The sequence below is a fragment of the Paramisgurnus dabryanus genome, chromosome 6 (genome assembly GCF_030506205.2).
Source record: "Paramisgurnus dabryanus chromosome 6, PD_genome_1.1, whole genome shotgun sequence".
NCBI classification, from domain to species: domain Eukaryota; kingdom Metazoa; phylum Chordata; class Actinopteri; order Cypriniformes; family Cobitidae; genus Paramisgurnus; species Paramisgurnus dabryanus.
Window position 1 is genome coordinate 50,201,439 of NC_133342.1, and position 20,453 is coordinate 50,221,891.

Consider the following 20,453-nt stretch of genomic DNA (forward strand, 5'->3'; position numbering starts at 1 on the left):
GTGTTGACTCTACTACCAGGGTAGAAAGAAAATAGTAACAACTACAAATGATGCCCTCCTAGCAGAAGAACTTAACAACTTCTTTGCACGTTTTGAGACAAAGAACTTATCGAACTCACTTCCATCTGTGGTCACTGGTTTGCCTGCTCTTACTGTCCAACAGCATGAAGTAAGACAGGTATTTAAAACAGGAAACACTAGGAAGGTGGCTGGCCCTGATGGGGTACCCTGGAAGGTACTAAAAGCATGCTGTAATGAACTCTCGTCTGTCTTTACCACCATTTTCAATCTATCTCTCGCCCAGGCCATTGTCCCCTCCTCTTTGAAATCAGCAACTATTATCCCTATCCCCAAGGAAATCATCATCAAATAGCCTTGCAGACTTCAGACCCGTGGCTCTCACTCCTCTTACAATGAAGTGCTTTGAGAGACTGGTACTCAAACATGTGCAAGCTAACTTACCTCCGTCCCTGGATAATCACCAGTTTGCATACAGGTCAAACAGATCTACAGATGACGCTCAATCCATTACTCTCCATACTGCCTTGAGTCATCTTGAACAAAGAAAATAGCTATGTCAGGATGCTTTTTGTGGATTACAGCTCCGCTTTCAATACAATTATTCCCGACATATTGATAATCAAATTGCTGACTCTCTGCCTTCCTCCTGTAATATGATTCCATATTGTTTACAAGCAACGCAATTCCATACATTGCGCTTTACACGTAAAATCGTTTTTTATGAGTGCCACGCTGTTTACACGGAGTTGCGAGCTCGCGCACATGGACGCCATATGCGATGTGTTTTTAAAGTTCATACGCACTTACAGAAACGCGTTTAAAACAGAAGCTAGATGATAAGGGGATTAGCATCTGAAAACAGTCATCTAAAAATGTTCTGAATTTAGTTTATATACATGATAGTTTATGTGTAGTGCTATCAGTGATATTTACCCATCAGTTATGTATGTAAGGGTATTTCTGTGGACAATTTATGCTAACAGCTGTTTATAACTCTCTTACAGGTCTGCATCCCTCTCATCAGCACAAAACTAGGAAGTGGAAAAACATATTCACACTTTTTGGACATAAAGTTATATGGTAACATGAGCCATGAAGTTTACAGCTCTGTTGTTTATCAGTTTCTTATACAAGTTAAAGGCAGGGTAACAGATTTGATCCTGAAACATTTTTTGTTATGCTGGTTAAAAGTCTCCTCACATCCTGATAGCAATCACTGTGTTAAGTTGTTTAAATGTATTTGTAGAAATGTATGTCATCTGTGAAAGGCGTAGGACCAAAAAATGTTCAACAAATCATAGATTTCGGTCCGAACGGACGTTTCCATTTTTGTCTCTCATACGTAAGCATAATTTGAATGCCCACCGCGCAGCGAGTCCACGCAGACACCATACGTCATTGCGCGTTCACGTGCGCTCACCTCCTGGTGTCTGTAAACAGTGAGAACAGCAAACTTTTCTGCTGAATTGACAACCAACACAGGAGGCACACAATGAAAGACATCTTTTATAACAAAAACTGCCTGGATCAGCAAGAGCAAAAACCCAAATTAACTTTACTGCTTTACCACAAGATGAAACAGCTGCTGGAGGCAAAGGGTCTGAAAGGGTCATTGCACTGTTTATTTTGGTAAGGTAGGTACGCGATATGTTTGTACTGAGATGGATTCAGATATTCTACTTTGATGAAACATTGTGTTGCTTATGAAATTTGTGTTCGTTTATGGATTAGCGTAATGATATAGTTACTACGTCTACACAACCGAATGTGTGCTAAACTAATTCTGATGTAAACCAGTTGTTTGGTTATTTTGGAAGTGTTATTCACTTTGTACTGCAAAGTTTTCTCACTGCTGAATGAGACATGAGATGTGACCGTCTGATCTGTGCGTGTTCATGTGTTTGGAAAGAGGCATGACTTTAGATGGCGATTTGACTTGAGGGTGGGATCGGGATTTCATTGCTAGGCGGCTACCGTTAGAATTTTTCAAAATGTGTTACCCTGCCTTTAAGTTTTTTAATAGAGTTTGTTTCCAAATAAACAGAAAATTTCCTACTGACCTTCATTTCTATTTTGATTATATTGTTAAAGCTCCACTGTGTAAGATCTACTCCCATCTAGCGGTGAAAGTCTATATGACAAGCAACTAAATATTACCCCCCCATTCGGAACGCGTTTTAACTCGTACGGTGGCCCGGCCGTGTCATGCCAAGGTTAACATGGCTTCCAGTAGCTACAAAGCAAAACCAATGAGAAAAAATGAACAATTTGCAATGTCCTTTGCCTGTGATCCATCAAAGCACACAGATTTATGTTTAACATGAAAAAAGTCTGATTGTCATGATATGTCCGCTTAAAATCACATACAAATAGCAACAATGACGGGTTTAAATGGACGCGAACTAATATTATGTCAAATCACAATGCTTATGTTTTAAGTAAACGTTACATGTCCGTGTATATGTAAGAGCTTTCTCTCATATTGGTGAAAAAAGATCGCGCAACTTTCACAAGCTTGTAAAATGAAACGAAAGACGCGCAGATCAGACGCTTTTATCAGAGTATTATGTCAGACATTATGTCAGAGTACAATGCTTATGTTTTAAGTAAACGTTACATGTCCGTGTATATGTAAGAGCTTTCTCTCATATTGGTGAAAAAAGATGGCGCAACTTTCACACGCTTGTAAAATGAAACGAAAGACGCGCAGATCAGACGCTTTTATCAATGAAAGGCTAAAAATAGCGCTGTCACAGTGTGTTTGTGCTAGAGGTCAGAACAGATGAAAAACATTTATCTCAGTACCTCAGATTACATAAATGGGCGGAGAGACGGCGTGTGTCCGTTCGAACACATTAAACCACATGCATGTTTACACTAACAAGTGTTATGCATAATCATGCTAAAGTTAGCCAAGGAACTATAAAACTTCAAGTTTACAACATGGACTGTATAGTCTTTGGTCTTGATGTTTTTCCTGTCACGTTGTCGTTTAAAATCCCCGTTTCGCATCCTTGGCGATTAGTTTTAATGTCCTCGAGAATATGTCTTCAACAGGCTTTCAAATCAAAGCATTAGATCGCAGGTTCATCACGGTGTGCGGTTGTTGTAAAATCCGAAGGATTCCGCTACGCAGGTCACAGGCTGGATACGTCATCAAGCCTGGTTTATTTAAATTAACTGAGCATTACATTCGCAAGTCACACGCATATAACATCAATTTACAATTAACTAAGAATAATTGTCAGCTTTATAATTGTTAATATTCAGAAATAAGACTGTCTTGATGACGTATACCGCCTACACATGCAACCTCCGGAGGCTTCAGCTATCGGCCAGCATGAGTGTAGAGTGAAAGCGCGAAAGGCGGAGCTTGAATTTCAGGAATGTCCCTCGTCGGCGAATGTATTTCAAAGATGGAGGCACAACATGGATTCAGCCAGAGAGCGCTTCGACGGTATGCATTTTAAATAGCAGATTCTACACTTACGAGAATACTTTGATTAGTGGGTGGGAAGTAATTACACATGAATGAGCACATACTTTTGAAAGAAAACATGGGTTTTTGTTAAGAATTAACTCAATAAAGTACACAGTAGAGCTTTAACTTCTTTATAAACCTCAAACAAACATGTGTACATTTATTTGTCCTCACATTCTTTACTGTAGTTCCCTCTTACATTCCTGCCTCATTTTGCAGCTCATTATGCAAGCCTTTGTTTGCTAGCTGTCAATCAATCCTTCTCGCATACGGCCCCTCTAAACAAAAAGTGTCTTACAATTTCTAAATCAATATATTGTTTTATGTGAATGAGTAGGCAGGATGAATTTTACATCATTTTAAAGAAAAAACTGTAGACTACTAGTTTCTGTTTAGAAAATTCTTGTTAAAACATGTTTAGTATGGGTTTGTGGACTTGTATTAGTGACTTAAAAATTTTGCTTTTTAAAAACTATGCATAAACATTTTTCTCTCAGAAATACAAACATATACATACATGTAGCTCATATAATATTTTAGCCAAGTTTGTGCTGAACGCAGTGTTATGAGACACTTGCCATTAATATGTTTAAAGCAACTGAAAAAATACCAAATGTAAGAGCATGTCAGAACCTCTGACAGTGTCCCAAAATGGTCGGACCCCAGAGGATTAAATACCAATTACAATGCAAGGTTTTGTCAGTCAATTACATTATACAACCCAACAAACAATGACTTTTATGCACTTTTTGTCATGGGCTTGCCAGACCTTTGTACTAAATTCAGGTCTGAGTACATTTGGCAAGACCATGACAGTACTATGTTCTGTGTGGGGACACGTGGAGTCATATTGTGTGTGTGGCTTCCATGTGTTCCCAGTGTCTTGTTGCTGTCATGGTCTTGCCAGACCTTTGTGTGAGAATCAGGTCTGATTTCAGAGGGCAAGATCATTAGGCCTGGCAAACTCGATTCCTTTTAAGGATCCGGGTTATTGTGAGTCACTCACTAAAGTGATCCGGGTTGTGTGATTCACTTGAGTCATTTGAGTCAGTATTGCTAAATTGCCAAGGAAACTCAGTACAGACCCACTTGTAACCGGCTGATCCACGCGACTCGAGATTCTCAGAGACGGAAACATTGCAGACTCGCAGACCATGGACATGAGACTCGCTCTACAGATCCCACTGGATCTATAGAGCGACTGAAGTCTCCTCAAAAGCAAATCCATAACAAAAGCCTTTCACTTCTGAAATAACATGCTTATAGGTTTTAGGTTTGGTGTGTATGGTCGACCATTTAAAAAAGAAGCCTAATAACAATAGCATAATAATATAGAGAAAATATAGAAAAGAACTGTCCTGCTTATGTAGCCCCCAGAGTCGGAGAGACAGTTCGCGCAGATCAGCCGGTTACGGATCAGCCGGCGGATCAGCTGGTTACGGATCAGTCGGTTACGGATCAGCCGGTTACGAGTTGAGAGACTCTCGAGTCAGAGCAGATTCGCATGTCTCTCGAGTCCGCATTGTTTCCGGCTCTGAGTGAGAATCTCGGGTCAGTTCGCGGCTCGCGCGGATCCACAGGTCTCTTGAGTTTGCAATGTTTCCGGCTCTGAGTGAGAATCTCGGGTCAATTCGCGGCTCGCGCGGATCCGCAGGTCTCTTGAGTTTGCAATGTTTCCGGCGCTGAGTGAGAATCTCGGGTCAGTTCTCGTGCAGATCAGCCGGTTACGAGTGGATCTGTAGTGCGAGCGAAGTCTCATCAATAATGTTGAAAGAGGTTTGTGTGTGTGGTGGCGCTGTTTATGGTTTTACATTGAATTGTAGTAGGACTCAACTGATCCGGGTTAATGACACTAGAGACTCGCGACTCATGAGTTAATTTAAAGATCCGGGTTAAAGATCCGAGTGAGTCGCGACTCGAACAGGTCTAAAGATCATGGCAGTTTTGTGTTTTGTGTGGGGACACGTGTGGTCACATCATGTGTTGGTGTCACGTGTTCCCAGTGTCTTGTCACTTTTACCCTACTCCCTTATGTGCTCCCCATTTGTGTTGTCTCTTTATAATGCCCTCTCGTTCTCTGTCTTGTGCTCGTTCGTTCGTCGAGATTCAGTGCGTAGTTCATGTCCTTCGTGTTCCTGAATCTCAGCATCAATGTTTGTTTCCTGGTTTTGTGTTTACTGCATCATTGTTTATCACCTGTTTTACCCCCTCGTGGGTTTTTGTGTTTATTATTTAAATAAGCCTTCAGTTTATTTTTATGTCTTGTCTGCATTTGGGTTCTCCTTAATTCCTACCGTGACACTTTTAGGTTACTGTGTTACGCAGTATTTAATAATTGAAAGTAAATATCCATTATTAAACATAATACAGCATAATAATTGCAGTGTTTTCCATATTTATAGGTGTTTTGACTGTTTTTATACAAGTAAATATCATTCATTACACATTTAAAGGCTAAAATACACATAAAAATACACAATATCTTATGTAAAATTCAAGTTATAAACTGTAATTACATTCGTTATTATACAGTCAAAATCTGTTTTTACGTCACAGTTTTTTCCTGTTATTTGAAAGTAATTTTCTGGCGCCCCTGTTGCCAGAAAATAACAGTTTTTTAACAAGATTTTTTTTACAGTGTATATTATTAAAGTAAATAAATACCATGGCATCTATTTTGCCATATCAATTTGAGCCTGAATCCGAAGAGCAAACAGATGACGACGTTCAACAGGCAACTTAATCAAATGAACGACTTGAATAGGATGTTTCTCGGTGGTAAGTTTAAACTTTGTATGTGATAAGATGGCAGTGCCGTTTAATTGCATTTGTATATTTTTATATACTTATTAAGGTGCACGTGTAGGAACTGTAACAGAATGCCCACCGAGTCTGAAAACCTGTGTTGTCAGGATGTTGTGACATCGTGACCAGTAGCGTTACAAGCCAACACCAGGCCCCTAAGCAGGATTATCAAGGCGGGCCCTCTACTACAGCATGTAATGACGCAATGTCCACAAGCAGGCTACAATGCAGAGGACAGGATAGGATCATAGAGACACAGCATAAGAGATGACTTACAAAATCAGACTATGCGCACCACATCAAAAACAAAACACTGGTGATGGGAATCATAATATTTTAAAAAACACTGCTGGTGACTAACACCTAGGTCTTAATACATAAAAAAAGATGCTCACTCACATTATAGGCTATAGCGTTACATTATAACCACATTATAATTTATAGTTCTGGAAGGCATAATGTAGGTATGTGACAACAAATTTAAACATGGTTAAATGCTAAAACTAGTTGTTAAGATAGTCAGAGCTTGAAAACTTTAAATTGACACCAAGACCATGTCTATGGGTTCAAGAATAACTAAATACTAGCCATTTGAAACTCGAAAATCATCACCTTTTTTTGTCCCATTGTTTTCCATTTTGTGGGTGGTAAACTCCCTTGGGCGTTGTTCAAATTAATTAAAATTCCATTCACTTGTAGTTTAGCAATTAAACTTAATGTATATTACAATTTCAAGAATGTTTTTACTCCGCACGTCGCCTGAGGTAATCCGAAGTTTCGTTGAGAGGAACCAAACTGAAAGCCGCGACAGCGGAGATTGTCACGTACCTACACGGTGCACACAGCAGCTCTAAACTTCAGACAAAAAACACAGCTCAATCATTACATACGCAGAAAGATCAATCCATACTGTTTATTTACTTACTGCTGCACTTTTGTGCTTTGCTTCAGGGGTCTGGTGTAGTGTTTGACTTTTTAAAGGAGTCATATGGTCAAAACTGAAATTTTGTGGCTTTTTTCATGATAACTGAGGTCTAGGGTAGGGCTGCAGCTATCGATTCTTTTTGTAATCGATTAATCTAGCACTGAATCGATCGATTAATTGAGTAATCGGATAAAAAAATTTGTGTGTGTTTTTAAACAACCGAAACAAATAATGCATAACGAAAATGATGTGGCTTTAAAATGTTCAAGCATTTGGCTTTTATTTAAAAAAAAAAACTCCCAGAGGTATTGACATTTGGCTCCAAAAAATAAGCCTATTTATTTCAATTTTTACCCATTTACTGTTTATAAGTGCCAGTGCCAACAATTAAGCACTTTAATTTATTAATATGCACAACAGGTTTCATGCTGTAATCTAGCCCTGAGATCAAAGTAAATATCTGGTTTATGTACATTTTTACACCTGCAGCATTTACCATTAGGCTATTAACAAATAATATATCATTTCTGGGGTGAGCCTATTTGCTATGGTAACAACCTGTGTGCGCACATGTGTTTGTGTGTGTGTGTGTGTGTGTGTGTGTGTGTGTGTGCACGCGTTCTGTGCGTGAGAAAGAGTGACACCCCAGTCAGACGTTCAGTTGCTTCATTGTATTTTGGTATTTCAGAAATACATACATTCATTTTCAATAGAACGCTGCATTTGGTTTGCATCACTTGTATTGCGGTGCATTTTAGGTTAAAAATCCGTTCGAAAAATCACAACAGTACATCCCGCTGTATACAGTGAATGCATGCTGAAATTATTGTTGCTTCATAAAAGTTTAAGCATATGTGATGCATTGCGCGATTGATCTGACTCGCGTGAGAGAGACGAGCGTGCATGCGTGTGTGAGAAGGGGTTCCTTCTATACTCTCTTGCAATTGAACGTGAATACGTTTACTACTTAAAAACATCAAAGCTAAACATCACATCTAGTCAAACCGCATAACAACATCGCTACAAATACAGTATGGGATTAGAATCAGCGAAAGCTACGTTACCCGTTTCATCGACGCTCGGTGAAACAGCAGTGGATGTTTTCGGTTCAGATGCTGACAGAGGTGTAAAGTACTTGAGTAAATGTACTTCGTTACTGTACTTAAGTATTTTTTGGGCTACTTTGTACTTGTACTGAGTATCAAAAACATAGGCAACTTTTACTCTCTACACTACGGAAGAGGATTAGGGCCACTGGTGAAATTTTTTTTTGAATTCTGACTTTATTCTCAGAATTCTGACTTTAATCTCAGAATTCTGACTTTAATCTCAGAATTCTGACTTTAATCTCAGAATTCTGACTTTAAACTCAGAATTCTGACTTTAAACTCAGAATTCTGACTTTAATCTCAGAATTTGAATTCTGACTTTTTTCTCAGAATTCTGACTTTAATCTCAGAATTCTGACTTTAATCTCAGAATTCTGACTTTAATCTCAGAATTCTGACTTTAATCTCAGAATTCTGACTTTAATTTCAGAATTCTGACTTTAAACTCAAAATTTGAATTCTGACTTTATTCTCAGAATTCTGACATTATTCTCAGAATTCTGAGATTAAAGTCAGAATTCTGAGATTAAAGTCAGAATTCTGAGATTAAAGTCAGAATTCTGAGAAAAAAGTTAGAATTCAAATAATTTTTTCACCAGTGGCCCTAATCCTCTTCCGTACTACTCAATTACATTTTTGATTGGGTATTTGTACTCTTTACTTCACTACATTTAAAATGACACTTAACGTTACTCGCTACATTGTTTATTCGTCAAATAAAAACGAGACGAAAGTGTCAGAGGGTGATGATGGATATAATCTGTGGTCGCGAGGTTACACGCCCACACACAACTGAGGGACTTCATTTGGCGCTGCGCAGAGCAGTCGTATGAAATCAAAGTACTGCGAGAGCGAATCAAATGCATATGGAGAAGTCTGGTCTCGCGGTACTTTGATGTCAAACGCTGAATTGCTTGCGTTAAGCCACCGTAGTGGGACATCTGCGTGCTGCGTATGTCATAAACTGTAGAGAAAAGTTTGTGTCTGGTCTGAGAGAAGAGATAAAGAGCAAACATATGGATGCATATCACATTTGCTTCAGTCAAGGGACCCTTTGTTAAACATGTGATGCTACAATCAAAACAAAAGTGATGCACGATTGCAGGAGGGTCATCCCGCAACTCAAAGGCAAGCACAAATGTTGATATACTCTGATGCTACTTTATCAGCTAACCTGAGCTGGTACATAACTTGATATAACTTACTATATAAGCCAAAATAAACCAGCAAGGTCCTGTACTGATTGCTCGAGTAACTTAAGTACATTAAAAGATTGATAATAAGTGTACAATTTCACTGTCCTCACATTTAATCAAGTATGCTGTAATGTATTTACTGTAAAGACGGATGCATGACGGAAGAAATGTAGTGCACTTAATGTGAGATAGTGGTGTTACGTACTACATGTGTTTACAATTAATCTTTCAAATGAACAACTTCACGTTTTTAATATGCATTATCATTTTTCTGTTAGTGTAATTTTAGTTTACTAGAATTTTTTAAATATTAAAATTATATCTTTTTTAGGATAGGCCTATATAAGAATATTTGGTAACACTTTACAATAAGGTTCATTAGTTAACAGTAGTTAACCAACTTGAACAAACCATGAGCAATACATTTGTTACATTATTTATTCATCTTTGTTAATGTTAGTTAATACAAATTTAAGCTTTAATTGTTTGTTCATGTTAGTTCAGAATGCATTAACTAATGTTAACAAGATTTTAATAAAGTATTAGTAATTGTTGAAATTAACAAAGATGAATAAATGCTGTATAAGTGCAGTTCATTATTAGTTCATGCTAACTAATGTAGCTAACTAATGTTAACTAATGAACCTTATTGTAAAGTGTTACCATATATTTATATCACAAAGGTAGGCTATATATTTTTCAGCATGGCACATTCAAGTACACAATGACACTAGACTCAAATTAAATGGGTTTAAATTAAATTTAAAGGTGACATAGAATGATTGAACGGGGTATTTATCCTTGTTCTGTGATGTGACATGTAGACAAAAAATGTTTTGTTTGGGTCTGTGATGCCTTAGAAGCTTCCTAAAAACCTCTCTCAGATAGCTCTATTAGGGTAAGTGGTTTTGCACCCATTTGGCTCCCCCTACTGGCTTTACTTGCAATCTCATTACTGATTGGCTGACTTTGCTGCAACTCAAAAAATGTAGCCAATTATTTTAAAGTGGAGGGGCAGTGAGATGCCTGTGATGTCATAAGCATTAGTTTTTCAGATTGGGCTGTTTTCTGGCTGACATTTCTAAAAGACGAATTTCTATGAGACTGAGATGTTTAGCATGTCAAGCACTTTTTGTATGTTTATGAATGCAGGTAGACTACCATTATTCAACAAAGACAAGGTAAAAATGGTTTTTCATTCTCTGACCCCTTTAACTCTTTCCCCGCCATTGACGAGATATCTCGTCAATTAAGAGAAAACGCTTCCCCGCCAATGACGGATTTTCAGTCTTTCCGCAATACCGCTATTATCCACCAGGTGGCGCCCTTCCGCAACTTTTTAAACCCGGAAGTATTGCCCTATGGCAAGCTGCTGCATGTCCGTGTCTGTTTTAAAGATCGCTCAGAATATGATCTCTATGAAAAGTCCGTCACAAAAATGGAATTATCTCTGCTTTTTGCTCAAAATATGGTGTTTTTGCAGAAACCTACCCATATTCAAAAGCTGATTGCAAAAGAACCACTAAAGGTAGGATGAAACGGTTTTTTTTGTTTGAAAGCAGAGGGTCTGTTCTTTCATTTGGTATATTGTATGTTTATATATTTAAAGAAGAACATTTTCTGGAAGGCAAAAACCTCATAAATAAACTTTCTTAGTTTTCACTGCCCAGACCTACAATGTCTCTTTGTGTTGAGGACTTGTGCATCTTTGAGCCAACATTCAGTATGAGTAAAAATACTTGAGTACTTTTAAATTGGGTTACTTTAATACTTTTACTCAAGTCGTATTTAAATTGGTGACTTGTAACTTTTAGTGGAGTAATTTTTACAGTAAGGAATTTGTACTTTTACTCAAGTATGGGTTTCAGCTACTCTTTACACCTCTGGATGCTGAATGTAATGTAATGATAAAAATAATGATCCCAAACTTAAGACATTCTCTCTCTGCCGTTTATGGACATATACTTTCCTGTCTCCGCCACTGCGCCAACTAAATTCAAAATGTATCACATGCTATGATGTGCTTCCTGAACATTGGTCCGTGTGAATCAGATCTTGGCGCGTGTAGTGCACGTCATAGGAATTTAACGAGGCTTCGAGGCAGAATTTTTTCCTCTAGGAATTTTTTAAATCGAGTTAATCGAGTAACTCGATGAATCATTTCAGCCCTAGTCTAGGGGCTATGTAAGTACCATATAAGTTTCAAAACAGTCATTTAAGAAACAAATTCACACAGCCTGCTTGAAATAGCTGTGAGTTAAACGGTTCGTTTGTACTTCCGTGAAGTTGCTACGTCACCGAGAGACAGTCGCCGCCTTCAGTCTCCACCCTGAGCCCTGTCCACCATCCACCACCACACCCCCTTTTTGCTAAACAAACTCCTAAGGAATATCACACCACGTGAGAAAATGCTGTTCAATTGATGGATGTCAGGAAATTAAATCATTGCAAAGGCTTCTGAAAAACATTAATATACGAGAACAATGGCTAATATTCATTTAATTAGAAATTCCTCAACAAATAGTTTGACTTTAGCCGTCTGTTCTAAACATTTCACAAGTGACTGCTTCAGTGTGCCAGTTTAATGCTGGTTTCTCCAGGAATCTACTCATCAAAGATGTTGCAGTCCTTACTTGGTTGGATCCGACCTCAAATCCACAACCCGTAAGTAAACACATACAGTTGAAACCAGATATTTACATACACTTCAGAAAAGAACAAAACAATTTTTCTTTCATTACTGTCATACATTAAATCAGAGTAAACTTTTTCTGTTTTAGATCAATAAATATTAACATATTTTTTTCATTTGTTAAATGTCAGAATTGAGTAAGGGATAATTTTTATGTATTTTTTTTATCACTTTTATCAAAGTCAGAAATATACATACACTATATTAAACAAACAAAAAAAAAACTCCAGATGATTCCATTCTGAGCTTAAGACGCTTCTAATAGGTTAATTGATTCCATTTGAGTTAATGGTGGTACATCTGTGGATGCATATAAAGGCACACCTCAAACACAGAGCCTCTTTCCTTGACATCATGGGAAAATCAAGGTAATTCCACCAAGACATCAGGAAAAGAGTTGTGGACCTCCGCAAATGTGTCTCATCCTTAGGTGCAATTTCCAGATGCCTGAAGGTCCCACGTTCATCTGTTCAGACAATTATATGAAAGTATAAAAAAACTTGGGAATGTACAACCATCATACCGCTCTGGAAGAAGATGGATTCTGAGTCCAAGAGAGGAACGTTTTTTGGTGCGAAATGTGCAAATCAACCGCAGGACAACAGTAAAAGATCTTGTGAAGATGTTGGCTGAAGCTGGAAAGACAGTGTCATTATCCACAGTTAAACTAGTTCTGCATCACCATTAGCTGAAAGGTTGCTCTGGGAGGAGAAAACCATTACTTCAAAACCACCATAAAAAGCCAGACTACAGTTTGCAACTGCAAATGGGGAAAAAAATCTTATTTTCTGGAGACATGTCCTGTGGTCTGACGAAACAAAAATTGAACCGTTCGGCCATAATGATAAATGGTATATTTGGAGGAAAAAGGGCGAAGCTTTGAAGCCTCAGAACACCATCCCAACTGTGAAGTATGGGGGTGATAGTATAATGTTGTAGGGCTGCTTTGCCGCAGAAGGAACTGGTGCACTTCACAAAATAGAAGGCATCATGATAAAAGAAACTTATGTGGATGTATTGAAGCAACATCTGAAGACATCAGCAAGGAAGTAAAAGCTGGGGCGCAAATGGGTCTTCCAAATGGACAATGACCCCAAGCATACCTCCAAATTAGTTGATAAGTGGCTTAAGGACAACAAAGTCAAGGTATTGGTAAGCCCTGATCTCAATCCCATTGAAGATTTGTGGGCGGCACTGAAAAGGCGAGTGCGAGCAAGAAGGTCTACACACCTGACCTAGTTACAGCAGTTCTGTCAAGAGTAGTGGGCCAAAATTTCAGCAAATTATTTTAGAAAGCTTGTGGAAGGATACCCAAAACGTTTGGCCCAAGTGAAACAGTTTCGGGGCAATTCTACCAAATACTAAGTGAGTGTATGTATACTTCTGACTTTGATGAAAGTGAGAAGAAAAATAAATAAAAACTCTCCCTCGATCGATTCTGACATTTAACAAATGCAAAAAATATGTTTATATTTATTAATCTAAAAAAGAAAAAGTTTACTCTGATTTAATTTATGACAGTAGAGAAATAAAAGTTTTTGTGTTCTTTTCTGAAGTGTATGTAAATATCTGGTTTCAACTGTATTAAGCAGGGCTGCACGATAACTTGCACCCGATTGTCACGTGCATCTCGTTGCTAGTAGTAAAGCGGCATCACCTGTTCTCAGAACCGGCTGCCGGTTGCTGCTTCTGAAAGCAGCTGATGGCAATTTACTACTAATCAATGAACCGGCTTTAGGCTATGTTTACACGTTGGCGGTTATTTTCTTAAACGGACATTTCAACCTCTCCGGTTTCAAAAATAATATCGTGCACACATGTCAGTTTTCAGAAAAGTGTTTATTTACACGTACCCGTGCATATTTACAGTCAAGAGACGCTCAAGCCCACGTAAGCCAATCACCGGCAGCGCTGGTGGTGACGTGAACTGGTTCTTCATGTTGGAGGGAGGAGTTGTTGCAGTAGGTGATTGATGACGTCAACGTACAGCGAGAGCGAGTTGAGGAATCACACGTAGAGGTCTAATTTCGAATCGCTCTTACGGAACTTTGACATCAAACACGCGTAAAATTGCTGACCTCCGAGCACTCGTCTCTGCTCCTCGACATAATGGAGCAGCTGTATTTGCAAATACAAACACACGAAACGAGTTTGCACGAACATAAATGTGATCTTGGAAGCGTTCAGAGTAGCAGTCACATGTAAACATGGCTCGCACTTTTGACGTAGGTGCGAGCTCTGGCGCATACTCTGTGACGTTGCCTGCTTAAACATCCGTTTGTCTCACTTTATATGCAACCGTGCAACCGAAGATTTTCAAGATCTCCACTCTGCCCGGAATTCTTAGAAACAATCGGTTTCAGAGGCGAGTTCTCCGTTTGCGTATAAACGAGGGGCACAAACGAAGGTAATTCTCTCAGTTTTTAAAAATAACCATGTACATGTAAACAGAGCCTTACTGAAGAGGTGAAATCGCATGCAATTTATCAGCAGTCCTAACTTTTAAGTTACATTATGGAGCCAGAGAAAACTGAAATGATATATTGTAAACAGTAATGCAACGCTAACGTGTTGCTAACTAGATGCTTACGTGTTGTTTTGTAACGTTAAAGTCTTTGGTAGCCACCGGTTTTGATAGAATATCTGTTGGAAATCAGACATTCTTTGTATTCTTAAGTTACAGACACAAGCCCTGTTGGTGTCTGTTTGTTTATTGAGTTAAACATGGTAAGGTTAAAATCTCTTAAGGCCGGGGTATACTTTTTTCCGCGTCCGGCTCGCGCGCGCACGCGTCCGCGCAGCTTTCCGAGTATAGTCCCTGCGGCTACACGCGGATGGCCGCGTTCGACACTATACGCAATACAAATTATTTCTTATTCAAATTATTATTCTAACAGGCTGTCAGGGCAGCACTGATTTGGTGACATCTACAGTACATTAAAACATAGAATAGGTGAAGAAAAGTAACTGATCCACCATTGCAAACACAGTTTAGAACAAACAACAAGACAACAAAGAACAGGAATCAAACAAACATGCTCCACAGCTTTCTGTTCTTGGAAGAAGTAAAAGTTGAAAAAGAAAAACGATAGTGTGTGTGCAAATGCTGTCTATTTCCTTTGTATAATTGTTTATAGTGGAGTGTCGTGTCTAAATATTTTCACGCGCATGCGCACTGTCCGCACGTTCACGTAATAGCACTTTTGGGAGTACTTCGACTTGCCTGAAAAGTCTGCTCCCCTTCTCCCTCTAATAATGGGAGAGGGAGAGTGTTACTGCGCCGAGTCGAAGTACTCCCATAAGTGCTATTACGCCATACAATATAGTTCCTCTTTTAAATCCGCTTAGAAAAGCGCTACGTTTTATTTTGTACCACCAAACTTGCTCGTATAACTACTCGTCTAAAATAGGAAAAACATTGATGTGTTTGGTGACTTCTAACTTTATCTCTGTTTGATACTATTAAATGAATGGGGCTAAGCTAAATGCTATCGAAGTGTCGCAGCGCGCTCCAGCGCTTACGTACACGCACACAGATGAGAGAGGGATGTATCAACAATTCTTAGTTAAGGTAATAACATAGTTTAATATTGAAAATGAGTAGACTATTCCTTTAAGGACATCATAACCTAAAATAAAACTCTAGAAAGCTTAAAAATATGTGACCTTTAAAGCTGTCACGGTTAATCCGTGTTCTTTTTTGTGTCTGCTACTGATTGTTGTCACCTGGACATTTCCCTCATTATTCATCAGCACAGCTGTTACTCATTTCACTTGTGTATGTATGCCCTGTCTCTTGTCTTGTCAGTTGCTGGATCATTGTCTCTGAATGTCGTTGTAAGAAGTGTAGTCTTGGTTCCTGGTTTTGCCTGCCTGTTTGTTTATTTATCGTTTTTGAGTTTGCCTGTATTTGTTAAATAAATGTTAATCTAAAGAATTGCAATTGCATCCTCCTACCTGTTCTACGTGTCATGACAAAAGCGTTATCGTTTCTTGGTTTGTAACCAAAAGATACAAACCAGACGATTTCAAACATGCACAGAAACTCTGGGCTCAGATTGGTTATACTCTATCGCAAGCGGTGATTTCATTGGGCAATGTAACCACACATTTTGCACGTTGCCAAGCATTGAAAACCCATGAGAAAACCTGGGAACAGCGGATAGTAATAAATATGCGATAGGGGCCCGTAAGCACCGCTTACCCTGCTTACCGATAGTTACGCCCCTGATTGTGACACCCACATCTAACCTGTTATGTAGTATAATATATGAAGAGTTCCAAAACGTGATTACTCCGTATTTCTTTAGTAATGAAGGCTTAGATCAAAACAAACCAACTGCAGTTTCATTCATATTAAAGTTATCTCTTTTTGGAACCAAACTCTTCATATGTATCTTTACTTTTATATAGATTTTTACTTACCTTTTTCTCTGTGTAAATAGTTTTCATTTACACCAATTTTAAATAACCTCTGTCTATGTGCTATATAAATAAACATGCCTTGCCAATTTTGAAATATTATTCAAATTTGTTCTGTATGTTACCTTGAAAACCCAATACTTAGTTATGTTACCAGTTAATGTAAATTTTATTTATAATACTTTACTTTATAAAGTAAAATTGTCTTGATAGTAATTTTTATTTTTCATATTAGGTTATAAGCAGTGGTGTAGTCTAGATTTTTGTAGTGAGTATACTGTGATTTTTCCCTCTCACCGTTATGCTGATGACATATAGTATGGATCGTCATGTAACTGAGATCATTATGAAAGTGTACTCATAATTATATAGTCATTGATATAAAAAGCTTATTTTTTGCATATAATACAAGGATTGTCTAAAAATGAAAATAGGCTTTTACTTAATTATTATAACAATACCATCATGTAGCCTAATATTAGACACCCAAACCAAAGTGAAGAAAATGATCTTTAATTTGCAAGTCTGAACTGAACATCAATGCAGACATGAATTTCCTCACAGAAGTTTAAGATCATATACATCTTGTCAAGATGATCTTGAACGTACAGTAGATATATAAATGAACACAGAGAAAGGAAGTTTAACAATGTGAAACACAAGCAAACATGCTGAAAGAGGAAGGCAGCTAAAAACCATCAGGACATAAACACCGGCTTATTTAATTGCAGTTGGAGCCTTACCTCCAGAGTAATAAATAGAGTAATAAACTGGACTGATGATTTAAATGTTATTTACTCACATGTGCGTTGTTAACTCTTCGGATTTTATGTTGCAGCACTGCTCCACTCATTCACTTCTCCACATGGACTGTTTGTTTACAGTGTCGAGTGAGCAGCTACACTGCAGGTTTAACTTTATTTGGCACTAAGCAGACCTCTTGGTGATTTCAAAGTACAGCGAGAGCGATTCAAAGCAGATTTCTCCATGTGATAACTGGAATCGCTCTTGCGCTACTTTGCTGTCACTCGCATGTGGGTTCTTGTGGTGCCACACCAGTCTGCTCCCCAGTCACTTTCCCGCCGCTATAGTTTGATTTCATACGCCGATCGGATCGCGCAGTTCGGTAGGAAGCAAACACACCAAATATATAACGTTAGCCTAATATGTATATGCATTTCAAGTGTAGCATGCTAATGGTCAGTGCTTCACATCTAAATTATGACTAAAAGTTTGAAATGTCACAAAACCATGCTGTTACGTATCCTCACGCTTTTTTTTAGTGGGTATACGGAAATCCTTGACAATTCCTAGTGGGTATACGGCATATACCTGCGTATCACGTAGACTACACCACTGGTTATAAGAAGAATTCAACAAATTCAAGTGCCTACAATCTGCATGACTGACCATCCAGGCATTGAAGACAACTGCCTCAATCCATATACTCTGCAAAACATTAATAATATACATAGAAGCAACTATGGCCAATTAAGGCGCCGAACAAGAGAGGAGTATGTTTATAATAAAAATTTGCAGGAATAATGAAATATAGAAATTAAATATAACCACAACTATAACTGGCTCTAAATGACATTTAATGACTCAAAACTAAAATAAACTTTATATATGTAATCAGATAGATTTTTATGTACAAATAGAAATTTTGTATTCTTGCCATATAGTAAGAATGTCCTCTTATTGTAATATAGTCATTTGGCATATCGGAGCTTTGATAGCTGGTGCTGAGGTTTCTTAGGTAGACATGTCCGAGTGGTCATTCCTTCCTGCATTGTTTCCTGGATACGGCAGAAGTTTCCAGATCTTTTGGTTTAACTACTTTGCACATTGTGTACATGATACACTGCAATACAGGTAAGTTTCGGATCTGTGTGGCTCTTTTTTGCTTTGATCATAAAGAATGCCATTGTCATGTTGCAGTAGATATGTCATGTTGACCCTGTCCAAGCTGTTGCCATATAATTATAGGCATGCAGTTCTCTAATAGCATTATGTACTGACCATTAGGATTTGTGCACACAGACATGACTAAAGTAGTCAAACCTGTTCATTTAAAGAAGTCTCCCAAACTTTATTTTTATATAACTTTATATTTTGTTCAGAGATTGGGGTTTAGTGTTTTAGCAATTCAGTAAAACTGTAACAGCCCAACTGAAGAGCAACAAAAGTTTCTATAATTATGAGAAGAGTTAAAAGCAGATTCCTTACTCCAACCTGTCTGAAACAACTGGAAGATTATTTGATACATGAATGGTACAACATTTATTAACCAGACACTATTCAAAATGTTAATTAATCTATTGTGAGGAGGCTATACTGTATATACAGTAAAGGCCAACGGTGGTACGACACACCTTATTTATTAAAGTATTCAATTTCAATTCAATTTTATTTATATAGCGCTTTTCACAAAAGTCAATTGTTTCAAAGCAGCTTTACATAAATATAAGCAGTGAAAAGCACAGAAAAACGACAGATAGCACAACAAAATACATGATAGCATGAGCAGTTAAATTTGCTGCGGCTACGACTCAATATTATAAGTGCACGTATTACTAAAGCAACGTCTAATATCTAAAGTAGGCTAATATCAGCAATTTATCTGGTGTTAACATAATTTTGTCCAGCTGGATATTATACCTGCATAAAGTCTTAATCACTTTGAATTTGTGAGTTTGTCGCTGTTCACCTTTCTGGTGCTTAAATATTACTGCCAACTCTTGTATGACTAAACGTGAGGAAAACACTTACCGTTCTCCACAGTTTGTGCGTTTTAATTGTGACCGGTGTAGCTGTGACGATCACGTGCGATACGCCGACCATGATCCCGAACAGCAGGGCCAACAGGGTTCGAACCGGCAAGAGACAGTACGTCAAAAACGTAAGCAGCACGAGCTGCCACATGCCTTGATCCGGATCCGGACCCGAACCGACGGATACGTACGGAAACGGACAGCAGAGGATGGAGAATGTGAAGCTGAAGAGCAGGGTCAGGTGCACGATCTGCTGCAGCTGGGTTACCTGTAGGTACTTGACATTGGTGACGATAAAGAGCGAGATAAAAATGATGAAGTGCACGGGGTACGAGCCCTTTGAGATTGTGAGACTGGGTCCGGAGAGGAGCTCTAGCAGACTCAGACTGGACGACACGAAGATGAGCACGGACAGCGCTTTCAATGTGGAGGTCTGCTCCAGCTTCAGGTTGTAGTTGTGAAAGAGAGACTCAAGCTCTTTACAGTCGTACTCATCTTCACAGGCGATGATCCCCGGCGGCCAGCGGCTACTCCTCCGCCGGGTCTTGACTTTCTGAAGTGGCATATCCTCCATGACGGGTCCATTCACACGCCAGATAAATTATGAGACAAGATCCACAAGTGGGTAACCGGTGGTCGGGGCGAACAATCGTAGATGTCTAAAGGACTTCTTTAATAACAAAAAGTTATTCTGCTTCGTTTTGTTTATATACAGACAGATACAGAAATGCGGAGATATGCGCTCAGCAACAAAGAAACACCCACACACCCACACACCCCCACACACACACACTGAGTGACTTGAGCTGGTCTTGCACGGCTTAGACAGGATCACGCATGCGCATTGTGATCTTTATAATTCTGCTAATTGAGAAGACGACATATTAATGGGTCATTCCTGGGATTCGGTAATATTTAAACTTGGGCTTTTTTATTTTTTTGAACTACATATGATTACATTTCTAAATACCCCACACTATTAGGCACATATTAAACTTTCAAAAATCATATTTTCCCCTCTCAGGCAT

General features: G+C 38.5%; 1 protein-coding gene across 1 annotated transcript in view; it reads right to left on the reverse strand.

The window, feature by feature from the left end:
- Nucleotides 1-20,008, reverse strand: part of adcy1b (adenylate cyclase 1b) — a 550,524-nt gene extending 530,516 nt beyond the window's left edge. The window contains exon 1 of the mRNA XM_065272926.2: nt 19,424-20,008. Coding sequence (XP_065128998.1) covers nt 19,424-19,999 — 576 coding nt within the window. The 5' untranslated portion in view covers nt 20,000-20,008. The remainder of the gene's footprint in view (nt 1-19,423) is intronic.
- Between the last annotated feature and the right edge of the window lie 445 nt (nt 20,009-20,453).